The following is an 18,164-nucleotide window of genomic DNA, read 5'->3' on the forward strand; positions in this document are numbered from 1 at the left end:
TGACGTTCGTCATTGCAGATCAACTATGATTTTTAGTGAATGGACAATCGTATTGTGATATATTTTTTCGGTATCTAACAACAGCTTCCTTTGTTAGGACGCTAAACCGGCATCACTTTTTCTGTTTTATTTCATCTGTATTGTTTTCGTTTTAAAATGCTTTTATAAATGGCATGACGCCTTTTCAGGTTTTATAACACTAGTGTCGAGTCCAAACATGCGAAGGCCGGGCAAGTGCGAAAAGCGGAAATCGAGTGTTCTGAGCATTTTTAAAACATCGTGTGTTACGGCGTCCGAACTGGGTTGTGTTATTCTCTAAATGCACATAAGCAAACAAGGACAAATCCGCCTGCAAATCTCCAAGTTTTGCCAGACAGTTTGACATCGCTTTAGTAAGACATCATTTTTCATGTTTAAAAGTCTGAATAAAGTTAACACCGAGAAATCACCTTTTTGGTAATGACAACTGTGCTCAAGAAAGAAACGAGAATTAAACAGCGGGCGTGTTTTTTAAAAACACGAAAGAGTGAAATGACAAAATGGCACTACGGAAAGAGTCAACGAGGATTACGAGCTAACCACTTTCGCGTCATGTGATATTCAGGCTAACCTGAGCGCTATTTAGCCTAAAGGAAGTGCTATTTCGTCAATTAATTGAGAAGCAAGCAATTCAAAAGCTCGCGGCACGACGTACAGAATTCAACGAGTTCACTCCCGACTCTCAACTAACCATTCTTAACTGCAATACTAAATTATCGAGAGATCAGCCAACCAGGTTCAGAGACGAGGAATTTGAGGTTAATTAAAAATAACAGACTGGCCATTCTACATGCTTACAACCTTGGCCTACACGCAATCAGTGCAGGCGCTGAGTAGTGGCAGCGCTCTAAGTCAGCGTCCACACCACGCCGGGAAAATTAAAAAACGAGAGTTATTTCTATGGTTAGGCCGTCCACACTAATCCATCAAGAAAACGGAGCTCTTTCGAAAACGCTCTTTTCGCTGTTCAAACCGGAGGAATTTGAAAACGTCGGCTTTGCGTTTCCGTGTGGACGGAAAACATTTTCAAAACTGAGCTTTTCGAAAACGATGTAGTCATGGTAATCAAGTGATTCTCCTCCTGCCGAAGTTTTTCTTAAAAACATATATCTAAAATGACCGGTGATTGTTGCGTATTTAAATTCCTCCGGCGTAGTGTGAACGGAAAACTTTTGATGCGTCCACAGAGGAAAACCTCCGTTTTCAAACTCCTCCGGCGCAGTGTGAACGGGGCTCGAGTAGAAGAATTTGAGTTTCTTTTAACTATATTATAGGAATAACCTGGGTATTTTTTTCTCCTTGCTCATATTTTACATCAACTCTCTACGAAGATCATATTGGAACCCCGATCTTTCAAACCTCCATCAGTAAGCAGTTTCTCTCACCTCCCTACTTTTCGAACTAATTTCCGTTTCCCTTGGTGGTTCGAAACATTGAGATTCCACCATAGTACTTAGTGAAAACCAGCTGTCGCCGTATGAATCTTTGACGAGTTTCATTTTTCTCGTGACGGGTAGTCTGTGTAAATCCGCCCCCTTCCCCGGAAGAAAAGGTCAGGGAGAGAGGGGAGGGGGCAGATGTACACAAGCTAGCGAGGGGCCACAAAAGCGTTCAGAGAGGGGGAACTATCTGTTTTGATACATAAAGGAAATGGACCAGCCTGAAAACCACCTGAGGGTGAGGTTGCCTCTTGGTTAAAGATATATTTTTTTATTTTTAAGGAAATCACCCAGTTTTGACATATGAGGGAGTCAAGTTGATTCATCCGACCAAAAGAATATGTATTTAAAATAACGCCTTAGTGACCTAAAACTACTGCTTTTTGACTCCGTTTCAGAGATTTCGTGCGGTATCACAAAATAATAACCTATTTGTGTTGTGCATTGAAAATCAACAAAGCACTTTAAACTTCAAACAAATTTGAACTAGTACATGAAGTGATTCAACTCCACCGTGAGTTGTCAAAAAAACAGGCTATTCCAAAAAATTTAAAAATTGAAATGTAGAAAATCAGTATATGTAGTTTTTGGAAAAACAGTGTTCAAGGAGATTTTGTGTGCTAAAGATTTTCTGACACTTTGATTGTCAGACTGACAACAAAGTCTTCTTTACAAGACACATATATCTTCAAGTCTAACAGTTTTGCTTCTTTGAAATAAATACAAAATATAAATGTTTTTTTAAATCAGTCCATTACGCTTTAGCAGCAGCTTTGGTAAGTAGCTGTTGATATTGCTGCTGTAGCTTGGTGAGTATCTCTTGGCTGGCACCTCGCTTCTTTTCCACATCTTTGATGTTAACATCGTTTCTTTTTCTGAAAAGAACAGAGCTAAGATTAATCTTCTTTGCTGGATTTTGGGTTGCCATGCAATCTTTCTAGGGACAGGGGTTGTCTGTAATGACCTTGATGTGTATTTAAAGAGAGTTGCATTATGCGATCTTCAGTGTGATCAACATGTGACAGGAGCAGATCCAGGAATTTGTCAAAGGGGAAATGGCTGGTACCTTGAGGTTGTCAATCCATGGAACATGCTCACAAAATGTTGCATTTTAAGAATTGGGACCTAATTGAAAACTGTTACACTGGGAAATTCTGGCAATGCCACAAAGTAAAAATTACAGTGAGGTACCTGTGCAGGGTGTTTGCCTTTTCTGTTATATTATTCACAATCGTTTTCTATTTCTTTATTTTTTGCTTAGAACTCTAAAAGGAGGGTGGTTAGCCATCCAATCCACCCTCCCCTCCCTAAATATCCCCCTCTGTGACTTATCATTACAACATGAAATATATTGACACTCAGACATAACAATTAGTGAAACTATGAACTAAGAGAACTCATCTTCATGGAATTTTATTATTGAATTACAAACATAAAAGGAAATGTGTGACAATCAGTCTGAAGGAGAACTGTGACACATCAAAATATTTAGTGAAAGGGAGAGTAAAGAAGGAAGGAAAATGAGGAAGAGAAGTGTTCAGAATTCTCTCTCTTCCTTACTAATGATACCATCAGGGCTGGAAAAAAAAATTGAAATCCACTTACCTAGTGGGCAAGTAAATTTCAGTTTTCACTTGCCCCCATATAAATATTACTTGCTGACGTGGTAGCCAGTACGGAAATCAGAGGACAAACAGGAACAAAGTATGCTTGGATTCCTAACTAATCCATGCTTTCAACCCAATGGTTAACTAATCTTGCAGTCTTAAGTTTTGAAATAGCTTCTGACTGGAAATTATTATTTATCAAGCTGACATTTTTATTCAGACTCACAAGACCACTGAGGCTAATTTCACTTGCCCACCAGGCCACTGAACTTTTATTTTCACTAGCCCAAGAGCAAAATTTACTTGCCTCAGGCAGTCGGACCTGCCTGCGTATTTTCCTACCCTGACCATATATGTGTGCCAGCAAGTCACAGTTGGCTTTGGTTTTACAGATTGGATGATAAAGAGGTATGAGTTTTTGAAGCTGATCACTTTGCAAAGAAATGCAAAATTAAAGCAAGTGTGAATTATTTTTGACAATCAATTGAAAGGGCTCTAAACACAAGAATAATGAATGCTGATAAGTCATTACTCCTTACATTTCTGCAGTGATGTACTCTATTCTTTTTAAAACAGTTTGTTTCGCTTCTTCCAAATCTTGTTTCACTAGAACAGGGCCCATGAGTTTATAGACGTTCCCATCAGGTTCTATTACATCAAGTTCCTAAAACACAGAATAAAAGAAGTCATTTTCTTAATCAAGAACTGTAGGTAAATAGGTCAAGTCTATCTTGGTCCTAAGGGTCCCATACCGCCAGATCTTATACCAGTTTCAGAAGCATTAAGTAAGTAGGAGTATTTCCAATGGTTTCTGGATGGAATGTTAGTCCATCACAGGGTTTCCACTAGCATCAATAATTTCACAGGTACCCATTTAAATACCTACAATCATGGACAAATGTGTTGTCACATTTGAGCAAAACAAATGCTTTCTATCGGCGTCCTTCCGTAATTGAAAAAAACATCTTTTTTGTTGATAACCAAACCCCCCTCTCCCCCTTTTCAATGTTGAAATATGCTCTGTGGACACTGTCACATGGTTACAACATTGAAAAGGGGAGAGGCGGTTGAAATGTAAAAATTGGAGATGGAAAAACTCTCACGTTCAACGAAACAGGTTTTCTTTCAGAGAGCGTCTCAACTGTTTTTGTCCATGATTGTAGGTGTAGGTAAACACTGTGAGAGTACATTCTCTTGCCTAGGATCACAGAACATGCACTAGTCTAGTCGAGTCATAAGAGAACCTAAGGCATAATTTACAGCATATCACTAGTTCATTTTTTTCAACTCCTGACACAAGCTTGAACAACTGGTCCAAACTCATAAACCTCAAGTTAATGATGTCAATGACAATAATCAGTTCAAGCTAGTGTTACCTCTTGTACAACTTTATTCTCATTCAGCTGAGCATCTAACTGCTGTCTTGTACTGACCAATTTTGTCATATCTGAAGAGAAAAGCATGTTATTAAACAAAGTGAAAAAATAATCACTTTTGCTTTGTATTGCATTATTTTGCACTGACTTCGAAATATTTTTTCTGCATTTGATCTTCTTTCCCTTAGTAGGCTGGAAAACAAAGTGAAATCTTTTAGAATATTGTTCCCTATGTATCAGGAGAACAAAAGTGAAACCCAGCTTTATCTCATATCTCAGTCAATTTTAAACCTGCCCACCTCCACCCCTCCCTCAACCTTCTCTCCTCTCCCTTGCCACAACATTTCTAAGCACACTTCCGCATTTTTGTGAAGCAGTCAATATTTTGGAATCAGAACATTGTAAATGCCCCAATGTCAATTATCCTTCAGGGGTTTGGAATGGCTGAGAATTTCCAGCCCGCATTAAGATTAAAATCTAACGTCTTGATCAGTTACTCTCCTACAGTAAAATTAAGTAAAAATTTCTTTTCATTTGTAAATTTGAACTAAGAATAAAGTCGAGGGACCGTGACAAACTTCACATCCATCAAAATCAACCATGGATATGTTTTAGTTACCCGCCATTTTTGAATCTATGTAATTTACGCATGACAGAAGGAAAGAGGATTGTAATCTATGGGTGAAGTGGGAGACTCTGGCAGAGAACTTAAAATGCGACTCAAATCTGTCTGTCAATAAATTAAGTTTATCGTAAAACTGAAAACAGACATTGCCCATGCGAGGAAGTAATAGTTTGTTTCCAGTCTCAGAAAAAATGCTCTCAAAAATGTGTCTTCGAGGAAACTTCGCAAAAGACCTTAGAGCGGCACATAACGAGCAAATTACCTTTCTGAATGGCTTTAAACTTCTCCAGTTCTGACTGCATTTGCTGCTGAATTCTCTCGATGTTGGCCGCCATTGCCGCCATCTTTGATTTTGGGTGTAATCCGATTAGGCTTGCAGGCTCAAGTAGAGTTCGAGAGGACTGGGACTGGGTAGATTTGTCAGTGGAACGCCTGACGGAAATTTGCACGTATTACGCTGAAAACGCGGAAGATGTCCTTGTGAAAAAAGTAACTTGGCAGGACATAATTTCGGTGACTTTTGGTGATTTCCAAATAGTCCTTCTTTCTCTGAAACACCGAAATCGACGTCGTGCTTTGCAAGACTTTTGTTGTACTAATGAAGCTTATTTTGTAGGTTGAGTTTATTACTGCTCACCACAAAGTACAGATATGGGATTTTTAAGAATCATAAACAGACGCTGTCAAATGCTTGTTTCATCTGGAAGGACCAAAGGTAATTAAACAATACTGTCTCAGGAGATTAAAGCTAAGTAAGACAACAGGTTCATGTAAAGTCTTGAAGTTGAGACTGTGTCATTTCCCACCGGTATTTTAAAATGAAGTTTGTTTGAGGTCAGGGGTGATGCAATTTTTCGTTTTTGTTTTTAAAACCAGATTGATTTAATTAAGAAATACTTCTAACTTGTTTACTACTTGACAAAATTATTTTCTTATTGATTACATAACACCATCCAAGACATCCAACTGTACGTTTTCAATTATCTTTCCAATAGTACTTCATCACCTTCTAAAGTCCTGCTCCATGTCAACAGCAGACACAGCAGTTAAGGAATCCAAAATGCACTATGTTTTGTTGATGATCCCAATATCAACATTTGGCCTTGGAACATGGCAGATCAAAAGACTACAGTGGAAGAAAGGCTTGATCAAAGAGCTTGAGTCGAGAACAAATGCCCCAATTCTAGATCTTCCAGAAAAGTAAATTTCTCAATCATAAGTACTGCTATCTTAGAGCTATTTAAAGAACTCAGTCTTCCTCCTAGGGGTTACAGTGGCGGATCTGGGTGAGGGGCCCCTTATTTTGGGTAAAAAAAGAAGAAATCACAGAACGAAGAAAAACCGGCAGGGCAAGCAAAACAAAACTGCCTCCCCCCCCCCCCCCCCCCCACCTTCCTTAGCTCAAGGTCAGGATCGGCCACTGGGTTACTCTCTATAGTGGACGAAATGGAGGGGCTACAGCTAAAAGGAGTCCTTTTATCAGGCTAGAGGTATATCAAAGGGCAGGGTCACGAGCTGAAGTATAGAAAGGTATTTAAAAGTACCTGTTAGTTATAACAAGGTGTGATTAAATACTTTTTAAATTAACCATTTGGGGAATTTTACTGTGGTAGAATTTTTCTGGTGGACCTTTTTTAGGAAGAAAGATTTCTGCAGGACGTTTTTTAGGGTTAGTGAAAGCATACTGTTAAAATGTGAAAGGGGCACAATCTTCTGTGAATGGTATATGGAAGGGTTACCTTTTGTGTCAGAAATGATATATTGAATGGTAAGGGTTTGGACAACCATCCCCATAAAATGTTTAACTGAGTATCCTGCCCATCAAGGTTTTCCATTTAAAATCTGGGAAACAAGAAGACATGGATCAAAATTTGATTTTTCATACTTTTAAATGCTCGAATGATTACAATAGCAGCTTTATCTTCTGTCTTTGAAAAGCCTAATTAAGGATTCATTTCTTATCAATTATAGCATTGACAAACTGAGATCAAAAGATCTGGAGTATCGACGTGTCATATTGCGTGGAACATTTGAACATTCAGAGGAATTCCATGTATATCCAAGGTCACTGAATGAAGGTGCACATGGTGGAGGGGGCTTTGGAAGGCAGCCAAAATCTGGTGGGCATATCATCACACCATTTAAAATCACTGATACAGGGTAAGGTGAAATAACTTAATATTATCCCCTTGTCCAGGAGGAATTATCATTTTGCTAACTGGATATCTACATTTAACTATCGACTGCAGTGACCATTTATGTGTGTCTTGATTTTCATGTTAACTTTTTCTTAATAGGCAAAGAATCTTTGTCAACAGAGGATGGGTACCAAAGGATAAAATCAAACCAGAGAAAAGACAAGAGGGACAGGTTAATATTCAAGGATGTATCCATAGTCATAGAATGCTCTCATTTTGTCTTAATTTCTAGTAAACTTTCGGCCTAAATCTTCTGAGGAAATAAAGTTCAACAATTATTCCACAAGCATGTGCTAGATATGAGATGACAGATTGCCAATGAGGCACATAGAGTTGGCTATAATCATCTCATATTCAACAAGCACAAATGGAATGGGTTTTTTAATTATTAAAAATATCCCCAAATTATAGGATTAAACTCCCCCAAAATTGAAACCTCTTGAATTGCATTGTCCAATGACTCAGTTTTTAATAACACCTATTACTAAATTTTTGGTTGATATTTAGTCTTTTTGTTCTCCATTCGTTTTTAAAACTAATGAGAAGTTTAATGTGAGTAGGAGGTAGAAATAACTGATGATCACAGCAACGCTATCACACTTACTTGAGAAAGGATCTTTGTACAATGTAAACCAAATCAATTGAGGTGATGTATTTCTCGTGAAATTATACCACTGATGTATCTTTGACATAGCGGAACCCAGGTTTATGACCCACATGTACTGTGCTTTGACAACTACATGTCTTTGCAACCAACACTGGTTGTATTAACAGAGTTTTACTGCACTTTTGAATTTGCAGATCGAAGGAGAGGTAGAGATGGTTGGCTTCATCAGACAAGGAGAAAAGGTTCTTACTGGATCCTAATATCACACTGTGAAAAGACCAATCATATCTAGCACCCCCTCCTCCCTGGGTTAGGAATTATCTCAACAAAAACTTAACTATTATGAGGCTGAGATTGATGATGATGGTTATGGTGGTGGTGGGGATATTGACAATTATGATTGCTCTGACCAGTGTCAAATCTGTTATGATTATAGAGGGCCTCCCCTTTTAATAAATTCCATTGTTCCCTTGGCTAAAATATTTTGTTAAAGTTTCCGTTAAAGGTAGAGATATTCCATGTTCCCTCAGAAATATCCCTTGTTCCCTTTAAACAAATGATCACGTTCCCTTGTTTCCCAAAACGTCTGGGAGGTCCTCATTTTACTGGTATTTATATTGAATTTATGGGGATTTATATGTTTTCTTCAGAGACAGCCATTTCAAGGCAAAAATAGACCAGAAAAGAACCACTGGTTTTCAAGGGATTTGGATGCTATGGCAGAAGTCACAGGCTGCCTGCCGATTCTAGTAGATGCTGATGCTGGTAAATGCTAATCACCTATTAACCTTATTCATGCTTTCAGTGTTATAAGTTCTCAGTAAATTTTTGGGTGTTTTTTCTCTGCTGGGACTCTAAAACCCTTAGCCTATATGAGACCATTGTGAGCATTTTACAACCTGTGCTAGACAAGATGCCATAACCTTATGGTTTTCAGGAAGTCGCATTTTTATTGAATTACAACATCTTCATTTTTTTTTGTATTTCATTAAACAACATGCAATCGACAAGTAAAAACAACTTACAGAGATGTAAAACACGCTAATCAGTGTCACCCTATGATTTATAATCTCTTTGCCTTTTAGCCAGCACAGTTCCTGGAGGACCGCGTGGAGGTCAAACACGTGTGTATCTTCGCAACGAACATCTTCAATATATAATTACTTGGTATGTAATTGAGCTATTTTATCTTTGCAAAGTTCGAGCCCTGGCCGGTTTCCTTAAATTGCGTTTTTGGAAAGACAGTCCTTTCACTCGGTCCTTCTGCCGACGAGTGTAAATGGGGTACCTGCAATGAACTAGCATCACATCCAGTGGAGGTAGAAATACTTAAGCTATTTCGGGCTGACGAGACACCTACCGGTATTAAGTATTTATGAACTTGAAGTTGTTCAAGGTAAATTAACCACCATACGTAGCAAGTTTGTGAAGTTGACGTTTGGAGCGTCAGATCAAAGTGGTTGGTTGTTGGTTGTTGGTTGTGAGCGTGTATATAGCGTGGAGTAGGGTCAGCTATTGGTAGAAAAAATACCCCCTCGTTGGGCCCATGGGAAGCCAAGATACCGAGTTGAAAAACACATATTAATATGCCCTGAATTTTTGCGACTTTCAGCACTGCCTAGATGAAGTAAATATCTTGCGAAGAATGGTCGAAAAGTTTGAAATGTTTGCAGACAGGTTTATAGCGTCTTTGTCCTATCCCACCAGCAACCCCCCCCACCCCCCACCCCCCAACTCAACAAAAAAATGAACCGTACCTAAAGGACAACACTTAATGGCTGAAATTTACGCCTTATGGAAAAAAATATGCAACGTGTTCTTTGTTATTTTCTTATCACTTTCCCCTGATGAAGTCTGAAGTTTTTGCCGAAACGTCAAGATTTTAAACATTAAAATTTTTATTTACTTTTGTTAACCAGAGTAACAGACAGCACTGAACACTAAGAATTAGGTAGATAATCGCTTTTAATTTTGTTCGTATAAAACAAAACCTTGAAGAGCGATACAGTCATGAGTATTCATGAAATGCTGTCACTCAATTTCTCGAGATTTCTTCTATAAATCCAACAGTGCTTCTGTTTCATTTTTTTCTTTCAGGTACGCGTTGTCTGCCTTCACCGCGTACATGTACTACAAGCTCAGGAAATCCCCAAGGAATATCATCCCTTGACCTGCCACTGATGACTACAGCAACGACAGAAATGTTCTGTTTGTTAATTTAAAACTGCTGTTAAATCTTCCAGTTTCACGACAAATTTGAAAATGCTAGTTCAACAAAGATACGCCATGTCATGGCAAAAAAAACACATTTATTTCAGAAGGAGTCCAGCATGAAGACCATGAATGGGTGCCATGTCAATAAAACTACGGAAAAGATAGCAAATAAAGGAATAGGTTCGATGCACAACTAGCCGCTCATTTGTTGTATTCTCTTACTTGTTTTTCGACTGTGACGGATGCAGGTATGCAGTGATTTACCACCAAGCTACAACCGATATCGTATTGAATGAACGGAAAGAGATTCTCGTCTGCTCCTCTGGTAAATCTTCGTCATTAAGTCGGACGGGAAATACTAAGAGGCCCTAACTCCCCCCTTCCCCCCCTCCCTCCCTCCCTCCCCTCACCGACTTGTCCTCAGCCTTTCGATTTCCAGTACTTAGAGTCTTTCCAGACGGCTGGCAACGAGTCACCTGTGATCCCGTTCGGTCTCTAGCTGGGCAGCTAGGTAAATACGGAAACTGAACTATTCTATAACATGAAATATTTCTGACAGCTTAAGTTGTCGATTTTCAAAAAGCGATTAATCAAATTTAAATTTGACCACTTTGGTTTAAGATTTCAGTCATTGTAACACATACAAGTGAATTTCACTTAGTCAAAATGACTAAGGACTAAGGAATGAATGCTCGAGATGAACTGGAAAGGAACTGAACAAGACGGCCAATTTTCTTTAAAGGAGCTCAGTCACGGTTTGCACATTTTGAGAAGTTTAGCCTAAATTTTTCAGATTCGTATGTAATCCGTGTCAATCTTCGCCATCCTTCACCATCCTTGTTCGGTTATGGTTTATTATTGTCTCTTTGATGTTTTTCTATCTTAGTGAACTATTATTTACAGGTTTCCTTCCATTTAAAGGAGATTTTGTACTTGGCCAAAAAAGCAAAAGACAAAACACCGTGACTGAGCTCTTTAAGTATGTTGTTCTTACATTCGCTTGCATACTTTGAGTGACTATACTATAATGATTATAACCGTCAGTCATTTTATAGAAATGAGTGGCTACTTATATACGGGGCAAAATTAAAGAAGGTTCAAACGAACATTTAACAAATTGACGTCAGTTTTTCATGCATCTGCCCTGTTATTGATCAAGTGGATCCACCAGGAGCCGGACATAAGGTATAACCGAGTGCAAAGGACATATCCTAAGCCATCTCCGACTCATGAGAATCTAACGCTAAAAGAAATTACTACAGTACGAGTTCTTAGTCCGGGCAACTTGGGACAAATCCACCCAATCAAAACGTTAAGCGAAACAAAGGAAAGCGACCTTTATCGTAAAAGCAACCAACAACGTTAAGAATACAAACAAACAAATGTAGAAAAAATGACTAAAGCAAAAAATTCTATCAAAGCAGGCCAAATGACTTTCCAATAAGCATTTTTTCATTCTTTATCATTGATTGATTGTCAGGCAAGCATTTAACCTAAAGTGAAGTAATGATCGTTGAGGGGGTCTATAACCTCATGCAATTCTGCTTTTTTATAGACTTCTCGTCCCTTTTTGATTTTAAAGCCTGTTTGTAAGAATATGTATGATATATTGATTATAAAAGTGATGGAAGTAATAAAGTTGAAAGTTCTGAAACAATAAAATTGCGCCATGTTGAGGACTTTTAAACAAAACTTTGTCATTCTTTGGTTATTTTTCGTTTTGATCCTAAACTTTTAGCGATCGACTTTCTAAGGTTTCTCTTTGGCGGTCACAAAACGAAATTTGGAGCTTATATTTCCGTGTTAATGTTTGCGCTACGCGACCACTGGCGAGGAGTGGCAGGGGATGCAAAGGGCTGAAAGTACCAAGGTTTGGTCTGGGGGCCTGAGAGAAGGGTTAATAATAATAATAATAATTGATTTGTATTTGTAAGGGTTAGGTGCTTGGACGGTTGCTATGGAAACCGCTAAGGAACGGGGAAAAAAAGGGGGAGAAAAACCTGGCGAACAACAGTTACGCGTAGAGAACCAAACGCGGAGACGAACGACGCCCCCAAACGGGCCTTTTGGCAAGAGCGAGATTGAAAAGAGCCGAGGCCTGGACGCTGCTTCGCTAAACATTAACTTCTGCCAAAGAACTAGGCTTAGTCTCCAGAGGATCGCAGAGACACCGAAACACCCACGTCTGGAGACTGAGCCTACCAAAGAACTTGACACCAGGGAAAGCTTTGTCTGGAAGCTTCAACGTCGCTAGTTCGTTTACGAGAGAAATCGGCAGCTTAGGCATGAGAAAGTGAAGGGATCATTATTTCTTCTGTCCCACTCCTTGAGAGGAAGAGAGATCCTGGGACTGACATTGTCACACACACGGTACACAACTGACTTCCGGCGCCTTTTAATCGTCGTGACCACATTCTATGACATTTCGCATCAAACGAGTCAAGACTTTACCACCCTTTCTTCGTGCCAAGGTCCCACTGGCTAAGAGGGACAGGTGGCTCTGGGAACGAGAATGGAGCTCTGTGGGAATTTGTATGGATTTCAAATTGGATTGAAAATTCTTAAAACTCTCTCCAGTCTTCCTTTGACGAGCTACCATAATGTTCAAAACCTTAGTGTCTTTTTTTCGGTTGTTCCAGCACTTTTGGCGATTTTTGGTTTTAATGGCACATGACTGACAGACAACGAAAGTTCTTCCAGATTGAACTCAATGCAGCACCTGAGTCACAAATAATTTTGCTTTAATATTAACTTCAAAGTTCTACTTAGTAAGTTTATAGTACATTCACGTTTTTTAGTCCTGCAAGGATTGCTCAGTATCCATTCCAATACTGCCCAAGAATGAAAATAACAAACTTCAAAATTAGGCAAAATTTTTGGATTCCTTTTCCAAAGAGAGTAAGCTTGACTTCCGCCACTCACTCAAGTCCAGTCTATGTTGGGGTGCAGGCTCCTTTCTCGAACAGCAGCTAGTAATCAAGCCTAAAGAAAGAGGAACTGGAACCAATTTGTGGAAACGTCGCAGTACATAACTTGTTGTAAGATAAATAATGAATTACACAGTCTTAATTCACAAAAACCTTGTTCCACAAAATATTCTCTTTTTGGTCACCTACGGTGACAGAGGTTTTTGTTGGACTTTGAAAATTAGCTTCCTATACATGCCAGAGAACGAGCAAGAGAGTTAACAATGAGCTGTGTGGAATGCTTAGCAAATGAACAAAAAACCTCTGGACCCAGGGCTATTTAAGGCCCAATCCCAAAATATATCTAAGTTACGATTGCAAATTTAATACCTAAAAATAATAGTAATTTATTAGTTATGCTAAAAGAGGATTGTAAAAATACAAGGCAAATAAAACTAACAATATGATCTTAATTAGAAAATACCGAGTGCAAAAATGTTGAAGACAAAAGAGAACAATATATTACATTCAATTTGTGTTTTCAACATAAATATACACCTTACCATAACAATTAACCCCGTGTCAAATTCTATACATGCATATGTATAAGACATCTGTAGGAAGTTCTAAACATTTATCAGAATGTTCAAAAATAATCAATTCATTGCTTTATGAAGTGATGAGAATAATTATCATTATCAGAAATTTGTTACTGTCCGTTGTAAATCTGTGGAACTATTTGACTCTCCAAAGCCATTTCCAACTTCAGGTGACAGTCAATAATTGTGCCCACGATTTGTCATAGACTTCAAACTTCCACGAGTGGAATCCATTACATTAAAATTTCTGGTGTGAAGACAAAGTGACCTTGTTTCACAATTTACGTGGGATTAAACTATTTAATAACATAATGAGTGACCACGAGTGACTGGCAAATTTGTTTGCTCATTGAAGACTTGAACTTGCTGTCTAAATATAACATTTGAAGTCCTAATTGAAATTACTCAAACTTAGCAATTAGGACCATCATTAAAACTCCAGTGAACAATCCAAGAATTTCTTTAATGGACTGTCCTAGTTTTGTGTCCTCAAGTAATTCAGGGATGACAGACACTGTGGCAATATAAATGAAACCTCCTGCTGTGAAGGGCAAGATCCATAGTGTTGCAGAATCCCCAATGTTTTCTGCCAGTAAGCCACAGACTGTGCCAGCTAAGGCTCCTGTGGCTGTTGTCAATTGAAGAAACATTGCCTGGAAAAATAGTCAAGTTTGTCATTCGTACATATTTAAAGCCTTGCAACAAATTTATAAAGAGAAATCTCCATTTGGTTCAAATTATTATTTTCACCTAATGGACGTTATCTGTTCAAAAAACACTGACAAAATCCCAAGAGAAAAGTTTGACTAAAACTGTGAGCTTCAAGGAATAGATTAGGTCCAAGGGCAAAATACCCCTACATATTTTGAAACTAATAATAATATATTCTGTTCATTATTCTCGGTTCTCCCTGGCTGCAAGATCTTAACAAAGCTGTCACATGTTAAAGTGATTTTGTTCGCATTAAAGATCTTGCTGTCCGTTCAAAACAGTGAGCTTGAACTTACATTAAGTACAAAAATTACACAAAATGTAGGCAAAATTTGTTTAAAATTTTGACAACTAGGTGATATCATTGGGGCATTTCCTGTTACAGTATATCTCAGGTTTGGCTGCACCATGCGACGTGTTTAAACCACTTCTATACCAAATGCATCCACTGCACTCACAACAGAATAGAATGAACCTCTGATATGACATTTATAAAATTAATGAATGTCATTCAAACATACAACTTATGCATATAAAGACGTTGATGGGACAAATGGTACAGTGGATAATAGAGTGTAAGATTTTTGATCAGTGACGCAGGAACTGGCAAACTCTCCTGAAGACTACATACCTTTCTCTTGTTGCATCCAGACTGTACCAAGATAGCAAAGTCTCCAATCTCATGAGGAACCTCATGAAGAAGGATTGTGAGAGTAGTGATTATGCCGAGATTGCGACTCACAAGAAACGAGGCGCCAATGGCCAGTCCATCAGTGAAATTATGAGTGAAGTCTGCAGCAAGATTTAAGTAGCCTGCCACCTTAATATCATCCTCATGACCATGTGGTTCTGCAAGAAAACAGCTTTGTCAATTTTTTTGAAAGAGAAATAAATTTTGTTAGATTTGTCACAAGTTGACCTTCACTTAACCATCACCTTGTCACTTTGCTCGAGGACGATCTTTGAGCAAAGAAGTCATGAGAGGTTGCCTTTTTAACAGTGAAACCATCAGGAAGTACTATTGGAAACGACTTTCAGAAGGTCTGCAACTATGAGTTTGTTCTCTCATAAAATCACAACAAAATTCTGTCAAATCAAAATTGCCGATAGCTACATGTATCTTACTATCCCACATGAAGCAAGAAATCTGAGTAAATAGAATCATTTGGTAGATTTGAGGAGGGTACTGGAGACCATTCTTATCTTATTTCGTCGCACCCTTTTTCAACTGAACCATGTATAAGGTCTGAAGGACCAAAATGTTTTATCCCCATCCCCTTTATTAGAGGAAGAATAGATCCTTTTCATAAATGGCTGCCAATTATAAATTCTTTTGTAAGTATTAAAATTAACCTTTCTAACCTCGTTTTTAAGTTGATAAATCAAAAGATTTTTTTCTCTCAAACAAGGTTTAAGAGAGGCTAGTTTAAATGCATACAAAATAATTTTAAATTGGCAGCCATTTATAAAGTGTCTATGGACTGAGCCCTCCTGTTGGTCCCCTTCTCAAATCAAATGGCCTCATCTTCATTTCCCTCATTTGGCTATCAACACCTCTAGATCTTATAATGTTAGAAATACAGTAAACAAATTCCAGTTCAGCGTAGAGTTTTATTTATGCAGAAATTTTAAGAACACGAGAGAATAAATAAAGAAGCATAAGGTGTAACCAAGTGTTCTTTGAACTTCTCAAGCATTCTTAAAAATTCCCAAGTGCTTACGTTGTACTTACAACTTAGCAATAAATCACAAGATACTCTCTTGTCATGAACATTTTATGAATAAATATATTTTTTTTTCTTCATGTAAAGGACAAAATGAAATCCAGAAGGCCAGCCAGCTGCAACTTGCTCGGAGAAATGAAAAATTTGCCTCGCTGTAAACTGAATTTTAATTTTCACACTATAATGGGAATGATAAATTCACGTTGTCAAAAAATCATGAACTGAACAAAGGGATAGCATTTGAGTAGAAATGTCGCTACAACAACCATGCTAACCAGGTCAAATAGACTGTTTCTATGATTAGGTTTTACTGTAATGAGAGAAAAAAGATTGCTTGGCCAAAACGGTTAAATCATCTCAGTTCAAGAGAGAAAACCCTCTAATTTTCGATAAAATGATCAGCAAAATATATTATTTATAGCACAATAAAAATATTGAAAAAAAGCACAAAAATTGCAACATCAAAATTTTAAATAAATTTATCTCGATAATCCACAAATTGTCGCTTAAATCATGTCTAAGATAGCTAAAATAACGATTTTAACACGAAATACTGCGTCTTTGTTTGAGGAAATTTATTCAGTCACAAAGATCAATTTCACACTGACACGTAGACGAAGACAGAAATTTGCATACGGATGATTCGCGCGTCACAGAGATCGGATTTATATTGATTTAAAACTCGAAAGTCTCGAAAAAGCTGAAAAAATACACTCCAAATTAATGGATTTTTGTTAAAATAAAAACAGTACCGTGGGAAACTAAAGCTGCCGAATAAAGAACTGTGAAACTGTTGTTAATGATTTGCGCACCGAATCAGAAAATTTTAAGATCTTGGAAATTAATTTTTTTTCGGAGAGTGGAAAGCGTGACAGAGGAATAATGATGTTGGAAAACAAACATTCAGACAGTACAAATTGAATAATATTCGTTGAAACCTACTTACGTGTCAAATAATAGTTCGAAACGATTAAAAAGGGTTTTTGAAAAGACAGCAGACTTTGTTTTTCTGGAAAAGCGAAATTAAAAATTTAAGAAACGTGACCTGAAAACCAAGCTCACATTTTCCACAAGCTTATAACATGAAGGATTTTCTGTCTTTTAAATATTTTACCTGAGGCTGTCTCCGTTTTTGTTTCCTTCTCTGTCGCCTCGTCTGTCTTTTTCCTTCTCCGCAACTCCTTATCACTCTCCTCGGGTAGAGAATCTTTGGTTTCGCTCTCTGTTTTAGTCGCGACGTCTCCATTCTTAGCTTCAACTTTCGGGGCGCCATGAGAGTGTCCATGTCCTCCTTTAACTAGCCGAACAAACTTCTCTACCATGAGAAAAGCTATCAAGCCAGCTAGAACCCAGAGACCGACTACCATTTCTGACGAATGATCATGATGGCCGCCTGCTTCGTGGCTGTGTGAGTGCGAGTGAGAATGCGAATGTTCATGGCCGTCTTCTCCTCCGTGTGAATGCGGTGAAATCGCATGAGGAATTAAATGGAGAAATGCATCCCCCAAGAGGCCTCCTGAGGCAAAAGCCAGAAGAACCTTCAACAGAGGTTGCTGTTCGGCCGAGTTGCTTTGTAGTGGAATGAAAAACAAGATGAAGAACGGTGCTGCGCTGATCAGCAGAGTGGCGGCAATAGCTTGAAGCCACTTGGACAGGTTTCCGCCTTGATCAGATAGCTTAGGAGAGGTCCCAGTCCCGTGATGAGGCACTTTCATCTTAACATCTTCCGAGTGATGATCGTGGCTGTGCCCGTGATGATCGTGGCTATGGCCATGATGGTGGTGGCTGTGATCATGATGATGGTGATGATGCTGTTTTTCGTGAGGGTGTTCGTGAACATGATCGGTTTCGTGTTCTCCGTCACTATGCATACCATTTATTGCTGAAAAGAGGAAAAGCAAGAGAAAAACACAGTGCATCCTTCCTCTTAGAGCCATTGTTAGGAGAGCCACAGATCGATGACAACTTGTTTGCCGACTTGCCGGTGACTGTGTCGGTGACTTTTACCGGTGTCTACGCCTGTCGTACCTCTTGTCAGCTGGTTGACGTGGCAAGCATGCGCAGAGCTAGGTAAACTTTCAAAATTCTCCCCAGTGTAACTCGCTTATAAAAAATGCGT

General features: G+C 38.5%; 3 protein-coding genes across 4 annotated transcripts; 1 reads left to right on the plus strand and 2 right to left on the minus strand.

The window, feature by feature from the left end:
* Positions 1-501: 501 nt before the first annotated feature.
* LOC145488733 (prefoldin subunit 6-like) lies at positions 502-5,502 on the minus strand. The gene is made up of 4 exons (XM_081467659.1): positions 5,349-5,502; positions 4,462-4,532; positions 3,625-3,749; positions 502-2,353 (listed from the first exon to the last, which is right to left on the minus strand). The coding sequence occupies exons 1-4, from the start codon at positions 5,428-5,430 to the stop codon at positions 2,233-2,235; spliced, it is 399 nt and encodes a 132-aa protein (XP_081323785.1). The 5' UTR covers positions 5,431-5,502; the 3' UTR covers positions 502-2,232.
* Positions 5,503-5,541: 39 nt separating this feature from the next.
* LOC145488719 (surfeit locus protein 1-like) lies at positions 5,542-10,504 on the plus strand. Of its 2 annotated transcripts, none has more exons than XM_081467649.1 (9): positions 5,542-5,599; positions 5,703-5,801; positions 6,082-6,286; positions 7,058-7,246; positions 7,384-7,456; positions 8,086-8,133; positions 8,542-8,656; positions 8,977-9,058; positions 9,989-10,504. In XM_081467649.1, the coding sequence occupies exons 2-9, from the start codon at positions 5,738-5,740 to the stop codon at positions 10,059-10,061; spliced, it is 849 nt and encodes a 282-aa protein (XP_081323775.1). In that variant the 5' UTR covers positions 5,542-5,599; positions 5,703-5,737; the 3' UTR covers positions 10,062-10,504. The 2 variants fall into 2 exon arrangements, with proteins under 2 accessions (XP_081323775.1, XP_081323770.1); XM_081467644.1 differs by having other exon boundaries at positions 5,543-5,609.
* A 2,889-nt stretch (positions 10,505-13,393) lies between these two features.
* On the minus strand, positions 13,394-18,084 carry LOC145488685 (zinc transporter Slc39a7-like). Its single transcript, XM_081467611.1, has 3 exons — positions 17,160-18,084; positions 14,953-15,170; positions 13,394-14,263 (listed from the first exon to the last, which is right to left on the minus strand). Exons 1-3 carry the CDS (start codon positions 17,980-17,982, stop codon positions 14,012-14,014), a joined length of 1,293 nt encoding a protein of 430 aa, XP_081323737.1. The 5' UTR covers positions 17,983-18,084; the 3' UTR covers positions 13,394-14,011.
* Between the last annotated feature and the right edge of the window lie 80 nt (positions 18,085-18,164).

This window comes from Orbicella franksi, chromosome 1 (genome assembly GCF_964199315.1).
Source record: "Orbicella franksi chromosome 1, jaOrbFran1.1, whole genome shotgun sequence".
In the NCBI taxonomy this organism is placed as follows: Eukaryota; Metazoa; Cnidaria; class Anthozoa; order Scleractinia; family Merulinidae; genus Orbicella; species Orbicella franksi.